At 42.5% G+C, this 19,864-nt stretch overlaps 1 protein-coding gene across 2 annotated transcripts in view; it reads right to left on the bottom strand.

The window, feature by feature from the left end:
* Positions 1-19,864, bottom strand: part of cchcr1.L (coiled-coil alpha-helical rod protein 1 L homeolog) — a 43,404-nt gene that overhangs the window by 14,296 nt on the left and 9,244 nt on the right. For both annotated transcript variants that reach the window (XM_018230170.2, XM_041572906.1), the window contains 8 exons: positions 19,378-19,624; positions 18,529-18,704; positions 16,859-16,994; positions 16,656-16,766; positions 15,996-16,127; positions 15,312-15,422; positions 6,451-6,557; positions 5,264-5,376 (listed from right to left, as the gene is read on the bottom strand). In XM_018230170.2, coding sequence (XP_018085659.1) covers positions 5,264-5,376; positions 6,451-6,557; positions 15,312-15,422; positions 15,996-16,127; positions 16,656-16,766; positions 16,859-16,994; positions 18,529-18,704; positions 19,378-19,624 — 1,133 coding nt within the window. The remainder of the gene's footprint in view (positions 1-5,263; positions 5,377-6,450; positions 6,558-15,311; positions 15,423-15,995; positions 16,128-16,655; positions 16,767-16,858; positions 16,995-18,528; positions 18,705-19,377; positions 19,625-19,864) is intronic.

The following is a 19,864-nucleotide window of genomic DNA, read 5'->3' as shown; positions in this document are numbered from 1 at the left end:
CAGGTAAAACTTTAGAGCCTGAACTGGATCCAAGGTGTGAAGTGCCACCTCCTTAGGATTAGCAGGTTGAGGGGCAAAAGGTTGGAATTATTATGTCTTGATTCAGATGGAATTCTGAAACGACCTTGGGCAAAAAGTATGGGGCGCTACGGAGCACCGCCTTGTCGTGGTGGAAGAAAAGGAAAGGTACTCTGCACGACAAAGCATTAAGCTCTGAGACACGTCGCACTGAGGTGATGGCCAGGAGAAAAAACGGCTTCCATGTGAGCCACTGAAGAGATACAGAGCCTAGTGGTTCAAAGGGTGGCTTCTGTAGAGCACCTAACACTAATATGAGGTCCCAGAGTGGAGCTGGGGGTCGCACAGGGGGAGCCACGTGAGCTACCCCTTGCATGAAAGTCTTGACATCAGGTAAGAAGGCCAGGCGTTTCTGGAAAAGAACCAATAGTGCTGAGACTTGTGACTTAAGAGATCCCAGTGACAAACCCATGGACAGTACTTCTTGCAGGAACTTAAGAATGTTGGGAACTGAGAACACCTTGAAACTTGTCTCATGACTGTTGCACCACTGATGGTAGGTAGACCAGACACTGTGATAAGCCTTGGCTGAGACCGGTTTCCGGCCGGCGCACATGGTCTGTGGCACAGCTTTAGAAAAACCCTTCTGTGTCAGGATTTTGGTATCAAGAGTCATCAAATTGAGATTTGTTGGATTGGCCCTTGAGTTAGTAGGTCTGGAGATTGAGGTAAGGTCCACGGTCGTGCTATCGACATGTTGAGGAGGTCTGTGAACCAGGAGCACCGAGGCCACCTTGGTGCTATGAGGATAAGAGTGGTGTGCTCCCTCTGAAGTTTCCTTATAATTCTGGGAAGTATCGGAATGGGTGGAAAAGTGTTTGCCAGCCGAAAATCCCATTTTGCTGGGAGGGCGTCTGCGACTAAAGGATCCTTGTAACGAGCTAGGAAGGCTGGGACCTTCCGATTGTGGCATGTCGCCATGAGATCCAACTCTGGAATTCCCCACTTCTGCGTTATATGAAGATATCGCCCTCAGTGACCACTCTTCTGCATCTAAGGACTGCCTGCTTAGGAAGTCTGCTTCCCAGTTTAGCAAGCCGGGAATGTAGATGGCTGACAGAAAAGCTTGATGAGCCTCGGCCCATTGGAATATGAGTTTTACTTTGTTTAGTGCTCCTCTGCTTCTCGTACCCCCTTGGTGGTTGATGTAGGCCACCACAGTGGAGTTGTCCTTCTGTATCTTGACTGCCTGACCTGTCAGATCTTGCTAAACTTGGCTGTGTGTAGAGGTTTCTGTAGGAAAGACTTGATCAAACCTTGAAGGTGAAGGACCTTCTCTTGAGGTAGAGAAATTCTCTGTGTGCATGTATTGAATTGCATGCCTAGAAAGATCATGGATTGGCTGGGCGTTAGTGAAGACTTGGTCAGGTTCAGCAAACAGCCCAGTTCTTGAAGCTTGTCCATAGTCACTCTGAGTGATCACTGTGCTTCCGGAAGGGAAGGTGCCTTGATGAGTAGGTCATCGAAGTACGGAGTGATGGACACCCCTGCGTTGTGAATTACCGCGGTGGCTGCTGCCATGATTTGGTAAAGACACAAGGAGCCGATGTTAGACCGAAGGGGAAACTTGTGAATTGAAAGTGGCGATTTTGAAATGCAAATCGCAAGTACTTCTGATGGGGAGGGAAAATGGGTACGTGGCAATATGCATCTATTATGTCGAGGGAAACCAGAAATTGTCCCAGGGACATTGCAACGATGACTGATCTGAGGGACTCCATTTTGAATCACCGTGGGCTGATGTGTTTGTTTAGATCTAGGATGGGGCGGACTGATCAATCTTTTTTGGGTACTAAGAGGTTCGAGTAGGTTCTGAAATGTTCTACGGAAGGCACTGGAGAGATTACTTCTGAGAGGAGAAGTTTGGAGATGACACTTAGGAACGTAAAGTGCTTGTCTGGCTTTTGAGGGATTCTGGACATGAAAAGCCGATCGGGGGAGGTGAGGAGAATTCTAGAGGATACGCTCGAGATACCACTTAGTGGATCCAGGCGTTCTGAACGAGTGTGAGCCATGCTCCAGTGAAGTGACTTAACCTTCCCCCTATAGGTGTTGCGCTTGACTGTGGTATCCCACCGTCATGCCGAGGCAGTCTTGTCTCCTGGCTTTGCAGTGTGTTTTTTTGTCAGGTTTGCCTTTGCTTATTCCAAAAACTTCCCCGTCCCGCGAAGGGCTGTCATGGTTTGGGAGCTACGAAAAAACTTGCCTCTGTAAAAGGAGGAGTGCCCTTTTGGTTGCAGTAGTAAAGTGCTTTTGCCCCCAGTAGCTTGGTTGACTATCTTGTCTAGTTCGGGGCCGAAGAGAAGTTTTACTCTAAAGGGAATAAGGTCAGTTGACGATAGTTTCATCCAGAGGGACCTGTGTGCCACCACTGCGAGTGCTAATAATCTGCCGACGATCTGATGATTGGGCAGCGTCCAGCGAGGCCTCACAAATGTAGTCATTTGCTTCCTTGATTTTGGAAGCCCATTGAGACAGTTCATGGCGAGGTGCCCCTGAGGCTCTCAGGCTTGTCCCATTCCTGTTGGATAACCTGGTCCAGCTGAGAGTGGGAAGGGAAAACGTGAAGAAGGTGAAGTCTTACTGTGACGTTTAAAGAGGGCCTTAGAGGATTCAGATGAGGCTTCCGGTTCTTGAAGATGAAGGGCCTCTAGTACAGAGTAGATTAGAGAATCCACTGCCTCAGATGAGAGTCTGGGTGACTCCTCCTCTTCTGGGTCGGAATTTGACAATAGTTCGCCTTCCGAGCGATCATCCTCATCCACAGAATGTGGTGGAGGTGGAGAAGCAACTCTGGGTGGAGAGTCGCACTCCTCATCAGATGGGGACGGAGCTCTGCGTTTGGGACAGCAGTTTGTCCAAGGACTGTGCCAGTCTTGGTATGGCTAATTTTGATGCCCATTCTGGCAGACTAGCCCTTCCTAGAGAAGAGTCTAGGTGTTGAAGAGTCTCTTCAGCAACCTAACTAGAGGGGGGTGGGCCCTGGAGTGGGACGCACAGATAGGCCCCCGCCTCCCCTCCGTACGCCCGGAACCGGCTGGAATAAGTGGTGCGTGAGCTGCCGGGGGGCCCTGAGGGGGTGCGGGCCCTGGCCCAATTGCACCCCCTGCTCCCCCGGTAGTTACGCCACTGAGTCTCTTGTAGAGATATAAGTTTCCCCCTTGTGGCTTGACTCGCCTGGGGGGGGTGGGGGAGTAGGTACTGGAAGTTCAGTTTCTTTTCTGGTGGCTTACACCTAACACATAATGGATCTTTGTGTCCTGATGGCAAACGTTTGCGGCATTTGGCACAGGCAAGTTATTTTATAGTAGCTGAAGGTGCTGGCCTGGTAAAGAGGGTGTCGCTTTGCTCCTCAGACATGATCCCAATGGAGGATAGAAGAGGGGGCCTTTAGGGAATTAGACCCAAGCTATATGGATCCTCCTTGTGGTCTGTATAATTATATGGGCGCTAGGGAGCCTGATGTAGGGCCTTGTAATAGCCCCTTAACTGTAGGGGTTAATAATTTTGGACACCGACCTGAAGTCCAGATAGTGGGTAGAGATAGCAACTGTTTCCAGCCCTCTGATCGCGCAGAACTGCTGCGTGCGCAGAAGAATGGCGCCAAATACAAATGGGCACACTGTGTGGCCAATGTAAAAAAGGGGACGCGGCCCCGGCCCCCTTGACAGAGGAAGCCGGTGAATGCGCATTACACTTAATAGCTCTGGTGCATGTTCTTATACAGAAAGGCGCCAATGCACCCCGCTCTGTGTAACTCCGGCGCTATGATAAGTTTAGTGTGGCGCTGGCCCTGCCTTGTCCTCTGTGGACACAATAAACTCCTCACTTTGAATCTATTTGCCTGGTGGAAGATTGCCTTCATTGAGTGCCTGCTCCAAAAGTTTTTGCCTGTAACTACTCACAAACCTTTGCATATGCCGCTTTTTCTTGGCCTGCCAGACCTGGGTTTTGCAGCAACTGTGCCTGTGGCCTTCCATTTCCTGATTCTATTCCTTACAGTTGAAACTGAAAGTTTAAACCTCTGAGATAGCTTTTTGTAGCCTTCCGCTAAACCATAATACTGTGAGGATCACATGCTATCACTCTTCAGTGTTGCAATTGCAATTGGCCATCTTAAATAACTTTCCTCATGATTGACACACCTGCCTATGAAGTTCAAGGCTTAACCACCTAATCCAACCAATTTGGTGTTGCCAGTAATCAATATGGAGCAGTTACATGCATTCAAATTAGCAAAATTACCCAAATTTTTGCACAGCCAGTTTTCCACATTTGTTTTAATTTCATAAAACTGAATACTGCTTCACTAAAAATCTTTATTCAGAAAACAATCCAGTACTCAGATGTTCCTGGGAAATGAAAGACATACCACGTTTATCTTTTTTTTGTGGAATAAATTATTACGCAGGCCGAGATGGGTTCCCAAACTTTTTCATATGACTGTATAAGGTATCATCCTGTAAGAAAATTATTTGCTTAAAATGGCCACAATGGGAGATGGCCTTTCTGTAATTTGGAGTTATTTGGATATCAGATTCCTATATAAGAAATATCATATACCTGTTTTAAAAATCTCTCTTACTCAATGAAAGTGTTATTTTGCTTACTTAATGGTAGGTTTGACAAAAAAACAAAGCAGCAAGATATCACACCTCATTCAATTTCCACATGCTACTCAATTCAGAACTTAGCATATGGTACACAGGATAATAATGCATGCCCCCTAGTGGTAGAATGTGTAAGTACTACATTTAAAGGGGGATCTATCACGAAAATGAAAAATTAATATAAGCTTCATCTCATTGAAATAAGACACTTTCTAAATACAATTAAAAATTATGTACCGTTAAAGACATAATCAAGTTAGTCTTCAGCATCTCACTTTCCACAATCTGTCACTATTCATGCTCTCGTCATGCTCAGGTCTGGGTCAGACAGAGTGAAGAGAGACAGGTTGCTCGGGGGGGGGGGAAGAGTGAAGAGTAGTTTGATTATTTTATAAATGGTACAGAATTTTTAATGGTTTATATTTAGAAAGTTTCTTATTTCAGCAAGATGAAGCTTAATTTAAATCATCATTTTTGTGATAGATCCCTTTTAAGTAATGTCTTGAGCTAAAACATCAGTGCATAAAAGTAACTTGGTAGTATACAAAATAATTAGCAAGTGACAATTTAACTACCTTGCGTTGTATCCACCCTCTTAGATGCAAATGACACTCTTTGACCGAGTGTAACCAGGCGTGAAAGAGCACCCTTCAATGATATTTCTTGTGTGGATAGAGCCTGTGCAAAGCTGGGAGAGAATATAAATCAGAAAACATGTTGTCCTCAAGATAAAGATGTTCTCAGGTGCCGATCCTGTATAAATATGTTTACCACATTCATATTTATATCCAATTTTGAATAAAAAAATTCACATACACAATATTCCTTGCCATTATGGAAATGCTGCATTTCATAAGAAGGCTGCCTTCAGCAGTACAATTAACCTGGTACATGCCAGTATATTTACAGTATAAGGGCATTTCTGCTGACACTCTGCCTTTGCTACAAAAGGTCTATATATAAGCTAGCAGTCAATCAGTCAGCAGTCAGTGTGTATGGACAGCCTGTCTAACTTTAGAAATCTACATATCCAGGCACAGTGGAGCTCAAGTAGTAACTTGAGTCAGTGCAGCTTTCAGAAAGCAGTAATCAATTAGGTGCAAACAGTGAAGGCAAGGAACAGTACGATTGCTACAAGATAATCAGAGTAAATATAATAATGTAGCATTAAAGTACCACCAACATAAACAGACAAGCTTAATTTGACCAAACATAATAGTTTCTTATATACATACTTTATTAAATGCTTTCTTTAAAATATGTGTTTTCGATTTGAGTCTGTTGCTTAAACAAAGCCCACCTGGTCTACTGTTCAGGGGTACTTAGTTCATACACAAGCATAACTGCTGCCAACTCAGTCACAAGTTGCAAAAACAATGCTATTTTTGACTGGAGCTTGAGCTCATAAAGATAGAATGCTTTAAAATAAAATAACAGGGTATGAAAATGGAACTGCATACTAGGGAATGGAATGCATAGAATTCCCAAATTTGGTTGGGGAATCAGTTGAACCCTTACATTGACATGGGTGTTGCTCATGCAAACAAGGAAATTGTGCCTCATTTTAGGCCGTCCTTGTCCTGATTTGCATATGAAAATTAGAGTTGGATTCCATTAGGGATCTGGACAAATCCGAGGCTGATTTGGTATATGACTGAATCCTAATATTCCTGGATTTGCTGCATACATACTGTTGATTTTAATAGTATGCTATAGAAATCCTACCCTACCCTAAACATTGCATAAACCTCATCAGACTTACTTGTCAACCAACTGATTCAGGTTCAGCACAGCCTTGTCAGTCATTTCAACTTTGCTGGCGAGATGGTCAGATTTAGCTTTTGCTGTAGACAGCTCATTCTGAAGACACTAGAAAAAACACAGAAGATACATTCAATAGCAACCAAAAAAGTACTCTGTCTCCTATAGGCAACATTTTTCCTTCATTGCTCCAATTGTGTGGACTTCATCAATCTACCAATTACCAATATGGTGAAATGATTTTTTGCAGAACCATTCTTGACCACCTGAAACTGAGTGCTACCTTTTTTTTTTCTCTCAAATCAGGTTTCTATCGAACACTTAAAAAACAGCAGATATGCATGCATGTGTTCATACATTTTGTGATATTAAACAAGGGTAAGATAAAGGGTGTGTATAACATTTTTACCTGATTGTACATTCCATACATTTCAACCACAGGCTATTGTAGGCACAAAGAGAAACCTATTTTGCCAGCCTAGTTATCACCATTCCTAGAAAGTAGCCACTTTGATATTAACTGCCACCCGGGGAGGGAGGAGCCGCGCAACCCAGGCTTCCCGTCCAGCAGCGCCAGATTTGAAGGGATTTCAACATTTGCCCCTTTTTGTCCAAAGCAGCTTTCTCTATTGCAGCTACATTGTCCAATGCTGTGGACAATCTTGAAATGAAGATGGGGAGGTGTACTTCCAATTATACAAAGAATGATGCGATCCGCATCGGAGCTCACCCAGTATCGCTGTGTTCTCCTGGTTGCAGCCTGTGTGAGACGCCAGCCACTTCCCGCGGCATTCAGTACAAGACACTCGATATTCTCATCACGTTCGGCGCTGATCCAGGACATGATTAGCAGACTACAGCATCGGTGTAAAAGGTAGGCTTTATTTCAACACACACACACATAGTTGGGGGTTACAGCGGTGGGTATGCAGGGCTGATTGACTTACGCGTTGTTACACATTGTACTTCCAATGTAGAGTAATTAGCCTCCTGGCATGAAAGAGTGCTTTTGGAATAAAAATTGTGGTGAACCTGTCCAGAGAAGTGTCCAGATCAAGCAATAGTAGACAGGTTCTGGCATTGCTGGTGCCCCACCCTGGGATGGCATTGGATAACCATGTACAAATTTCCCTCCAGTAAACCTGGAGCTTTTCACATTCCCACAGTGTGTAACAAGCTAGCTACCTCAACATTACATCTTTGGCACAGGGGAGAATGCAAGACTTTCATTGCATGTAGCCTTTGAGCCGTATAGTAGGCCCTGTGGATCAGGTATAAATGGAGTATCCCTTTGTGAGATAGAAACTGTCATAAGTGTAATGAGAACCATCTTCCACTGGTCATCTGCAATAATACCTAGGTCCCTCTCCCAGGCAGCCCTAGCAGTTATCTCACGCTCAGTGTGTATTACTTTATCAAGTAGTTAATAGATCACTGAGAGCTTACTCTTCTGGCTAGGTTTCAACAGTGCGTCTATAATGGGAGAATTAGCAAGGGTTATAGATTTTGTCCGGGATTTTTGTCAAGACCATAGCGACCTTATGATATTCTAGCCAGTGAGACATTGGTAGTTGTCTCGTATCTCTTAAGGTCTGTAGGGCAAAAGGTTGGTTATTTTCCCAGAGGTCGCCCAGTGTGATAAGGTTTAACCTGACCCAAGTCTTTGTAGGGTGATGTCCCACTAGGCCAGGGAATTCTGGGTTCCCCCAAATAGGGGTCTGTGGCAGGTAGCCATTACCTTTTACTAGTTTATGGGCTTGGCTTAGTACTTTTGCCTGTCGGGTGACCACTGGGGAAGTATCTTTTTTAGACCTTTTGAGCAACAAGGCTTGCCATGGGTTGGTCTCGAATTCAGTTACACATTCCCACTGGCAGTGCAGCGATGGAGATATCTCCTGATGAATCATTGGTGAAAACTGCGTCAGCTGAGCGGCCATATAGTACAAATAGGTATCTGGTAAGGCCATTCCCCCATTGTCCCTCAATCTCATCAGGGTAGCGAGTTTCAGTCTAGCTCTAGAGGTACCCCAGATGAATTTGTTCATTAGAGCATTAATTGTAAACATGGTTTTGTGAACATAGACCGGTGAGTGCCATAGGGCGTAGAGCAGTTTAGGCAAAATGAACATCTTAATTAGGTGAATTTTCCCTGCAGGTCCTATTGGGAGGGCTCCCCAGCTTTTACATTTATCCTTAATCCACAGTATCAGTGGGTCAAGATTAAGTGCTTTGTATTGTGCAATCGGTAACGCAATTTGCAATCCCAGATAGGTAAATTTGTCAGTGACTGCAAGTGGGCACCCCTGTAGGCTATCCTCTTGTTCTCGCTTATCTAGTACGAAAAGGCTTGACTTGTTTAAGGCCTGCCATAGAACCAAACATTTATGTGAGCTCAACCAGGGCTTTCAGCGACGGGCCCTTGTCTCCCTTAGAGTGTCAACTGCATACAACTGAATCTTTTCACGCACTCCCGCTAATTCAAAGTTTAGTATCTGGGGATATTGACGGACTGCTTGGGCGGCCAGAGCAAAGAGTAGGGGGGACAGAGGGCAGCCCTGGCACATACCCCTTGCTAAGGAGAAGTCATCAGTGCACAAGGAATTTATATGTAGGGTTGCTTGTATAGTAGTTGTACCATTGTAATGAATTTGAGGCCCAATCCAAACACCGACATGACCTGTTATAGGTATGGCCATTCAACGGTATCGAAAGCTTTGGCTATGTCCAAAGCTGCTATAGCCCTATCACCTTTGTTAGCATGTAGTGCCAGCATATTAATATATAAGCGCCTGGTGTTAAGGGTGGAGGTCTTTGCGGGGATGAACCCAATTTGGTCCGGATTAACCAGCTTGGTTATAACTTTCCCTAATCTACGGGCCAGGACATTTGCATATATTTTGACGTCTGCTGTCATTAGCGAAATAGGTCTAAAGGATTCGCAAAGGTGTGGGTCCTTCCCTGACTTTGGTAAAAGAACAATTGCTGCCTCATATAGGGATGGGGGAACTGGCCTATCTGTATCGCTTCTTCATACATGTTTGCCAGGAGTGGTGCAAGAGTCCTTATGTGCCTTTTATATATTTAAATTGGGACTCCATCTGACCCCGCTGCTTTACCCAGAGGGAAAGAGTCAATTGCTTCCTGAAATTCAATATCTGCTTCAATAAAGTCTCTATATTCCTGTGCTAGAACGGGGAGCTCTAGAGGGGCTAGGAACTGTTTGATGTCGTTGTCTGACATCTGTAACTTGGAGGCATAGAAATCCCTATAAAAATCTACCAACATTGATTTCACCTTGTCAGTATCAGATTGGAGTGTCCCCTGATTGTCTTTCAGAGATGGGATAGAGGGGGGGGGAGGTGTGTGCCTTAGCCAGGTGGGCCACCATGCCTCCGGCTTTCTGCCCATGCTCAAATATGTTTATTTTAGCAAAGGTTTGTTTTGCTTGAGGTGCTGTGCAGTTTTCTCCTGAATATCTTTCAACTGGCTAAGATTTTCAGGGGTGGGATTGAAGGCTGCTTGTGAGTCTATCTGGGATACTTGCTACTCCAGGGCCCTGGCGCAGGACGCGCAGCCGGGCCCCCTGCCCCCCTCAATAAGCGATGCACGAACTGCCAGGGGCCCGCTCGCACCCCCTGCTCCCCCGGTAGTTCCGCCACTGGTTGGGCCTGAGACGCCTGCTTTTTGTATGAGTTGATTTCGGCTGTAATGCCATCACGAATATAAATTTTAAAGGGAGTCCCCGAAGGGTAGAATACAATTAGCATTTTGGTTCATTGCCACAAAGTCATTAATACTGTTTTCAACTGTCTCTTTGTTATCAAAAACATTTAACCATGTTGGATTAATGGAGGGTCGGGCGTGCAACCTTAAAGGGAAGCCTCCGTTGCAATCGGAGTGGGGCATGGTCTCATATTCCTCTTGGCAAGTATGAGGATGTGCTCACATAGGGTGTCATGGCCCCATTTATGAATGCCGTGTCTATCCTTGACAACGCCAAGTGCGAGGTGGTGAAAAAGGAGTACTGACGTAAGTGTGGGTTGGTTGCTCTCCAGGGGTCTGACAGGGCCAGCGAATACATTAATTTAGCCAGTTGCGTGCTATGCAATGAGGATTTAGGCTATTGCCTGTTATGTCTGTCTAAGGAGGGTGCTAGGACCTTGTTAAAATCCCCTGCTGCTATGACCAGTGCATGTGGGTATTGGGTAAGCTGGTCAGCTAACTCTCTAATAACCTCTGGGCCAAACGGGGGGGGGGGGGTGTAAATATTGGCAAGTAGAACTTTACAAGCATGTATGAAACTGTCTGACTTGAGTGTGTCAAATCTAAAGGGGACCCCTTTCCCTACTAAGATGGATACACCAGAGGAGTGTGTAGAGTAGGGGGCGTGGTAGGACCATCCCACCCAAGGCCTCCTTAGTACCAGGATTTTGGAACCTGTGAGGTGGGTTTCCTGCAGAAACGTGATGGATGTGTTATGAGTTTTTAAAAAATCCATTACTAATCTGCGTTTGATAGAGCAGTTAAGCCCCCTCACATTCCAACTCGTCAGGTATAATGACATTTCAGTGCTACACATTGCATTTTGCATACATTATCATACAGTGCTTTTTCTACCTTAAGGGTAGCCCATTGAGCAAATACAGAGCCATATGAAAACAAAACTTCCCATGAAACAGCCCCCCTTCTACCCGTGGCCCAACTGTGGGCAGAATTAGTCCCAAAACAAGGATTGAGGCTGGCCTCATCGGGAGCGGGTTATGCCACTTTGTATTACCCTTGTGGTCAAACCAGACACCAAGGGTTAGAGGTGTGAGCTCGTTCGCAGGACCGCCAGTGACCCCTGCTGTACGTTGTCAATGTACATTAACATCTGCTGTAATTAAAAAAAAAAAGTCTGTGCCAAATAAGCAAGAAGGGCCAGATTTTGTGAGGTGAAAATGTGTGGGGGCCAACCATTTAGCCCGACATTCTTTGAACCATTAACATCATTTAAACAAGGAATCGCGTAGCGGTAATATTTGGGTACATTAGTGAAATGATCTGCCACTTGTGTGCTGAAGGTGTTAGCAATAGACACGTACTGGCACGTAGTGACGCGCCGCTCTCGCATACTTTAGCGCTGAAGGTGCAATAGAAGTAGTGACGTGCCAGTACAGTAAAGTAAATAAGTATGCGAGAACTGCGCATCACTACGTGTCAGTATGTGTCTATTGCTAACACCTTCAGCACACAGGCAGCAGTATAGACCAAGTGGCAGATCATTTCACTAATGTACCCAAATATTACTGCTACATCTACATGATTCCTGATCGCTCTGTGCTGGCGGGCCGCATTATTATTAATTTCATGAAGGAGGTTGAGGGCCAGTGTAAATATGATAAAGGGCCGCAATTGGCCCTTGGGCCGCACTTCGGACATGCCTGCCCTAGGGTGTTGCTGCTCAAACAGAGTGAAACTGTACACAGAACTAGGTAGCCAAGAGATATATGTGGACTGCAGGGCCCAGAGGGGGAAGCATACTCACTGGCCTGCTGGTATTCCCCTTGCATCCAGTCATTTGGGGGATAGAAAAAAAAGTGGTACCATTAGCTTGTACATGGAGGCTGGTAGGGTGTAGCATTGCGTAGATCATTCCTGCCGCGCGGAGTCTGTTCTTGCCGCTTTGGAATCCGGCCTGTTGCTTCTGCACTTCCATGGAGTAGTCCGAGTAGATAGGTATGTTTGATAACTGGTGTTTCAATTGCCCTCTCGCTCTGGCTAACGACAGGATCTTGTCTTGATTGCGTGCATTCAGCAGTTTGGCGATCAGCAGCCTTGAAGGGGCACCCGGCGGGTCTCGTGGGAACTCTATGAGCTCTTTCAATGGCAAACGTTTTGGAAAGTTGCGTGGGTCCAAGGGAGTCTCTCAGCCATGTCTCCAGGAAGGCTTCAGGAGCGTGACCTTCCGCAGCTTCAGGGAACCCCACAAATCTCAGGTTGTTGCATCGTAGTTGGTTCTCCAAATCGTCCGACTTGTGCTGGCAATCTGTGAGCATTTGACGCATCTCTCTGTATTGCTCAGGAATGTCTCGGCAGTTGTCCTCCAGATTACTCACTCGGGTTCTACCTCTGTTGTGCGTTTTTGCAGGTCGCCCTTGATTATAGACAAGTTCACGCGGATTTCCTCCATTTTAGATTGCATCAGGGTTATGCAAGAGGTATTAGTAGGCCGGATTTCTGCCATCACGTTGTGTAGCGTGGGGTCTGCATGTGCCATGTCTGTGTCCCCCTTTTGCGAGGTTGTTGTCAGTGGTTCAGTTACAGTCGTGTCTGTTGGCAGGTTGGAGCTGAACTCTTCTTGGTCAGAGGAGCAGCCATCTTGGGAGGTTTCCTGGACAAATTTTTCCAACCGGGCCGCGGCTTCTGGCGCTCGTTTTTGAGCTCTGGTGTGCCCCATTAGGTGTCTCTGGGGTAGGGGTCACCAGGTAGATCTTCCCGGCTCCGTTTTTAAGGATATGGCAGATGTATCGGGGTAATTGCAGGGTTACTTCGTGGAGTTCCTGTAAATGCGTGTGCTCACATCAGTGTTCAGACCATGCCCCCAAGCGCTACCTTTAATAAGAGAGAACATGCCTGGAATATGGGCAGCTTGGACAATATTTTAGATATATATATATATATATATGTTCCAACCGCATATGGATTTCTAGAACAGCAAAAGGATGAATAATCCGATAGTATATGTGCATATGCACAAGGATGCTTGAACTACATTTTGATATTAATTTTTCCAGTTAAGAAGTGTGTAGTTAATATATTTAATGAAATCATTCTAAGATTAACATCATTCTAAGACAGGGTGCAAGAAAGCAGTAATCTAAATATATAAATTTACGCCAGAACTCAACAAATCTATGTAGCTTTAAAAGGGAATACAGTTCTAAAGTTGCAAACAGCAAATTAAAAATGTCTGCATTAAGTGACTATGGAGAAGAGTGTATGCTATGCTTGATACTATTATGGTAATCACATTGAGGAAGGATACTAATTAAGCTTTATTATATAAACAATGTAGAGCTTACAAATTGTAAACTGTGTATATAAATATATATATATATATTTTTTAACAATTCTGTTTTATTGAAATGTATAAGAAAAGATATACATACAGACGTATTAAAGTATGTTTCTTAAATTTGCATTCAATAAACGAGTTCAACAATCTTAACAATAAAGTTTGCAATGTGTTCTGCGTTTATATTCTGCATTGTGTACATTACAACCATCTGTTCTTGATTTGTTACCTATTACATCTGTACAGTGTGGGTTTCCAGGAAAGATGTCTAAGGGTCAGTCATAAAGTATAGCAGTAGGGTTATGTAAGGAAAGCTTCGGGGGGGGGGGGGTAACTTTATGTGAGAATATCAGATGTCATACCATCACATTCATTTGGCTTGGTCTATGATTCTACTTCACTTGATAGGAACCCATTCATGAGTCCTCTTCCAGATCTAACCAACCCCCCCCCCCATATTGTGAAATTTTTCTGGACAGTTTTTTCTCATATATGTTAATTTATATAGGGGTGTTTTCCTAACAAGGTCTAGCCAATATAGGACTGTTGGGCCAGAGGTGTCCTTACATTTGAGAGCTATAGCCTTTTTTACATACATCAGTAGAATAGATAGATGTTAGCTTTGGGAGGATAATCATCTTAAAAATATTTATTTTACCATATAGAGACAACGGTAAGGATGGCCATGCCTCAACTTTGGACTCAATGTACTTTAGTATCGGAGAACCTTGAGATCCCTACGGATCCAAATACCTAGGTATTTAAAGGATTCGGCACAGGATAGGCCATGTGGGTTAACAGGTGCATCCAGACTTTTGTGGTCAATGGCAAAAAGGAGGGATTTAGCCCAATTTATCCTCAGGCCAGATTAGTCTGTGTGAGTGTTGATAATGCACAGTGCCAAATCCTGGTATACTTCCACATTAGATTTTCAACTTGTAAAAAAAAAAAGGTAATGGAGAAGTTAACATCTATAGTGTCTGCTATACAAGCCCATATTGATAGTATTTGGACACCCTGGTTGTGTTATAGGGGCCTCACAAGTAGCAATTATTACACCATTTCCCCAGGCAATATCCCATCTTGCTTTAACCTTATGAAAGGGGCCGTCCACCAAAAAAAACTTTTGTTTATTCAATGAAAGATGATTGAATTTTAAGTGACTGTCCATTATATATTAGTTAAAGAGATTCAATGGTTTTAAAGTTATTTGTACATATAACTGCTATTGAAAGAAGTGTGTGTTTATGCTTTCTAGTCTCTGGGTTTGTAACAAGAGTAAGATTTCCTCTAGGTCATGTTAATCCTGTAAACAGAGATATATATATATATATATATATATATATATATATATATATATATATCTATATATATATATATCTATATATATATATCTATATATATATATATCACTGTGCAAAAATGTTTTAGGCAGAAAGAGGTACATCGGGTTTTGTTGTTTGGAAGAACATGCATAAACTAATTCACAGATTAAAACAGTGCCTATATGTCAGGCCTAATTAAATGAACCAAGTAAATTGCCATTAGGGGTGAGAAGAAAATACCAAGTAAAATGATGGAAAGTACACTGAAACAGCATAACACATCTGAATCAATACGAACAATAATCAACAATACTAACACAAATAGTTACTGATTGACTATACTGAACTATGTGGACAGCTTTATTCCCTTAATTTTACAGCTAGCCTTCATATTATTTATTGTTGGGAAACAACGCAGTGGCCTTAGCCTAAAAAATACTGGAATGAGTATATGACCAGTTCAGCAGGTGCCTTACTCACTTTACTGTGGACCCTTTCCATTTCCAGCTCAGCTGTACGATCTTGTAGCGTGTGTGACAGTAAAATCTGCTGCTGATCTTTCTCTTGCAGAGCTTTTTCCAGGGATGAGATCTACAACATAAATATGAAAAAACAGGTTGGCTAAAGTTTGGCTGTAAAACAAGAACAGAAGAGAATTAAAGGGGCTGTTCACCTTCGAGTTCAATTTTAGTATGATAGAGAGTGATATTCTGAGACAATTTGCAATTGCCTTTCATTTTTTATTTGTTGTTTTTGAGTTATTTACCTTTTATTCTGCAGCTCTCCAGTTTGCAATTTCAGCAATCTGGTTGCTAGGGTCCAAATTACCCCATGTACTGATTTGAATAAGAGTAATAAAAAATGACCAATGACAATAAACTGGTATCGTTACAGAGCACTTGTTTTTAGATGGGGTCAATGAACCCCATTGAAAGTTGGAAAGAGTCAGAATTCAAAAACTATAAAAAAAAAAAAAAATATGAAAAAATAAAGGCCAACTGAAAAGTTGCTTAGAATTAGCCATTCTATAACATACTAAAAGTTTAAATTGCATTCACAGAATGCCATCACAGAAATGTCAGCCAACATCACACAATTTCTCACACAACTTTTCATTACTGAAATCAGTCTATAAAAACATGACACCATTCTCCCAATCCTTACTTTCTCTCTGCTTTTTCTGTGGTCATCCTCTTTGTGGATTTCCTCAGATTTGAGCTGAACCATAAGGCAGAAAACTTTCTCACGCCACCTTGAGAGAAGTTGTTGAAATTTTTCATAATCCTTGGGTATGCCCTGAAAAGGAAAGAAACAGTATATTCAGATAATTTTGTAAAAATCTACAGTGTAATTTGGAGTGCAGTCTTGGTGACATCATGCCACATAAAGAGCATAAAGCAAGGAAAGCTATTATCACTGATCCCGCACAGCAACACAAATGCAGGATAATATAGGGGGGGGGAAAGAACAGTTTCCATAGAAAAATATCCATCCATGAATGCAACCTGCAAATAAGTGTACTTGGCTTAGCTTTTTGTTTTTAAGAAAAAATTTAGTTTATCATCCTCATACATACAACAGTGGATTCAATAAATTGTTTCTTACTAATACAAGCATCAGATCTATTTTTGTACAATTTTTCCTGTGTTCTTATGGAGATTCAAATATTTTTTTTTATTTTAATTTAACAAACAAACATAATACAATTGTGTGGGGGGGGGGGAAGGGGTTAGGCTGTGGAGAGTACCCAGTGTAGGTAGGCTTGTCTGCACTTGATGTTGGTTTACCTATTGGAGTGTCTTTAATATAAAAAAAAAAACCTACCTTTTTACAAATTTCATTTTCCTGCAAGGACAGAATATTTGTGAGGGATGACAGACGGGTCTGAAGCAGAGACAATGTGGTCTGCAAAGCATCCCGCTCTTTTTCGAGGGCCTTGAAAACAAACACATGCATTTACTTACAATGTAATAAAGCAGTGAAGGAAAAACAAATCAATACAGAATCCTAGTTTTATTACTACTCACTTGTAAGGTGTTCAGGAGCTCCATCTTTTCTCTATTCTTCTCCTCTAACATTTTATTATCAGGAACCAACTCCCCAATGTATGTCTTTAGCTGCTGCACCAAGGAATTCTGGGCGTCGAGAGCTTTCTGAGACTGACTAAATAAAAAAAAAAAAATCTTTGCATCCCGTTGTACACACCAGAACAAGATGTGTGTAGAATCATGTATTATTGTAGCACTATTAGTTAAACCTTCAAAAACATAGTATTGTGGGCCTGCCAACCATAAACCCCCACCTACACCACAGACCTTCTTCTCCTGGTCTCCTCAGAGGATAGCTATTTTGTTGAAATATGTAAAGGTCTATGTATGTTGTAGGCCAAGTAAAAAAAATATACTACAAAAAGTAACTGGATAAAAGTAGGATCTGTTTGAAAGTGGTATGCATCAACTACTTTTGTTTCTTCATCATAATTTTTCAAGTATTTTATTTTGCCCCCTTTTATTGCAGTTTATACTCTGTTATAAGCATGTCGAGGAGACATTCATGCTTTATTTGTAGACGGAGCACATGCTGCAAATAACACCCAGTTTTAGCTCTAACCTAAAATGTATTATATACAAATGTAATTCACAGAAGTGAAAATTGGTTCTTTCCTACAATTTCCTCTGCTTTGTGCAATTATGTTATTTATCCAGTGATCATTCACATTAAAGTAAGAAGTACTAATAAAAAGGACAGGTTTTGAAGTCTGTACCCCATCGGGGAAGTAGCATGTAGTCCCCTTCAAACGCTCCAGCCCTGTTATGCTACTTATACCACAAGGCTACCGTCACATAAACGGTCTTGTCACCCAGCACAGAGTTGTAATTTTTGGCTTTGAAGTTTTTTTAGGGTAAATTTAACTGGAAATTTAGTTACAGCCATTGCAGGTTTAGTAGTGAATGTTCAGCTTCTAGCTCAGGGTGTGTATAGTCCATCTAGCGCAAGCCAGTTTCCAATTTGTTTTACTTTGGTCACTGGACAAAAAGCATATACTTGTGCCTGAAAACAATGTATGCTGTGCAGGCCCGGACTGGCAATCTGTGGGTTCTGGCAAATGCCAGAGGGCTGCTATAAGGTCGCATAGAAAGTCAGTATTTTGTGGGCTGGTGGGGGCTGATTGGGCCTCTGTGTACCTCAAATGCCAGGGCCTATTTTAACTCTCAGTCCGGACCTGATGCTGTGGATGCTGATGGGCCCAAAACAAGTGTGATATCCCAGGCGCCCTCTCGGTTCAGAGTGGGCCACTCTAAAACAAATGTAAAAGATACCCTTCCCCTCTGTGACATCAATAGCAGATTCTGGGTCATAAATGGCAATACAATGCATTTGCCACTCACTAGTCTCTACTTTGAATATACTTGAAAGCTCTCTCTGATCTACGTCAAAAGGGACATTAATTACTGTAAAATAATCTGTTGTGCCTGTGTAGAAGATTAAATTGGTTTGTCAATGAAAGACCAATTGGTTGATGATATTATCCCTTTAGGAACTCCTACTTAAAATGGGAAGGTAAAAACATTGGAAAGTTCATATTTTTCACATGTGCTAACACTGGCAACGCCAGGTCAATATTAATAGAATTATTAAAGCACATTCCTGCATACAGTTATGTCATTAGCAGTGTATAAAACTTTGCAAATCATACCTTAACTGGCCAGCTAACATTTCTCTCTCTTTTGTGACAGTTTGTAGATCATTTTTCAGGTGAATCAATTCTTGCGCTTTCTGTTCCTGGTCCTCATTAAACTCCACCTCCAGTTCCTGCACTCTGCTTCTTAGCTTCTCAGCTTCCCTCTTGTGGTGCTGCAATGCTGTCACCAACTGATAACGGGAAATTCGTTTGTGTCATTTTCTCCTTATTTAACCTCAACACCAAGTAATTCATGGCCATATAAGAGTAAAACAAACAGATAGCAGCAGAGTGCTATCATCCATAAACATACAGGTACATATTCACATATACACACAAGCAACATACAGGTACATATTCACATATACACACAAGCAACATACAGGTACATATTCACATATACACACAAGCAAACTGACTGCAAGGCTGTGTGGCACTACATACAATTTGATAATTTTGCATGTCGTAACAAAACAATTCTAAGCTAAACTTCTGAATACCTAAAGTTCTGTAACTATAATTGCTGCTGAAAGCATTTTCCGCCTGTCCTTTGCTATTTCTTGCTTTGCTGTTTCTGACTACATGTGTCACTGAACCAATGGGTCTTGGTGGGATAACTTTTACAACAATTTGCCACAACACTTTTCATATTCAGTGAATAACAAACCTGTAAGACGCTACAACAAGAAAATGTGCAAGGCATGGTGGGAAACTGTATCTTGGTGGTAAGGGTTAAATACTTCCACATTGCTTCAATGGCAAATGTAGCCAGTAAAATATGTGCACATATGGAAAGTTTGCTAGAATGAAGTTTGTCTGCTTCATGCTATATTTTATGTTATGAAAAAAACTCACAAAACGTACCTCTGCTTCACGCTGCCTTGCAGCCACTTCTTCTGCTGCATTCCTCCTCTGTTCTGTTTGTGCATTCTCCTTCTGCCTTTTATTCATTTCCTTGACTTCCTGCTGCATCTTTTGTAACTTCTCATCCTTGTCATGTGCATCAGCTAAAGCAATCTCCAGTCTGCGAATCTCCTGTATTTGGTGTGCAATTATCTCTAATGCTCGTGATTCTGTAGGTGGCCCCTCTAGAGGCTGACAGTGCAAGGGCCTATTATAAAAATAAACATGGTACAGTTACTCAAAATGTTATGATCTTTTTATTGGGTTTTACATTATTAATGGAATTGTGTTGGTAGGCAATTGTGCACATATTTAACAAATAATTCAAACAATATAAATTGTTTGTTTAGCTAATTGTTTTAAAGCTTATTGGGGTGTATCAGCCATGAAACAACACTCATCTATATTCTATAATGAAGGATATTGTGCATCCAGTATAATAACCTTG

The sequence above is a fragment of the Xenopus laevis genome, chromosome 8L, assembly GCF_017654675.1.
Source record: "Xenopus laevis strain J_2021 chromosome 8L, Xenopus_laevis_v10.1, whole genome shotgun sequence".
Classification (NCBI taxonomy): Eukaryota; Metazoa; Chordata; class Amphibia; order Anura; family Pipidae; genus Xenopus; species Xenopus laevis.
This window is presented reverse-complemented; position numbering and strand designations above follow the sequence as displayed.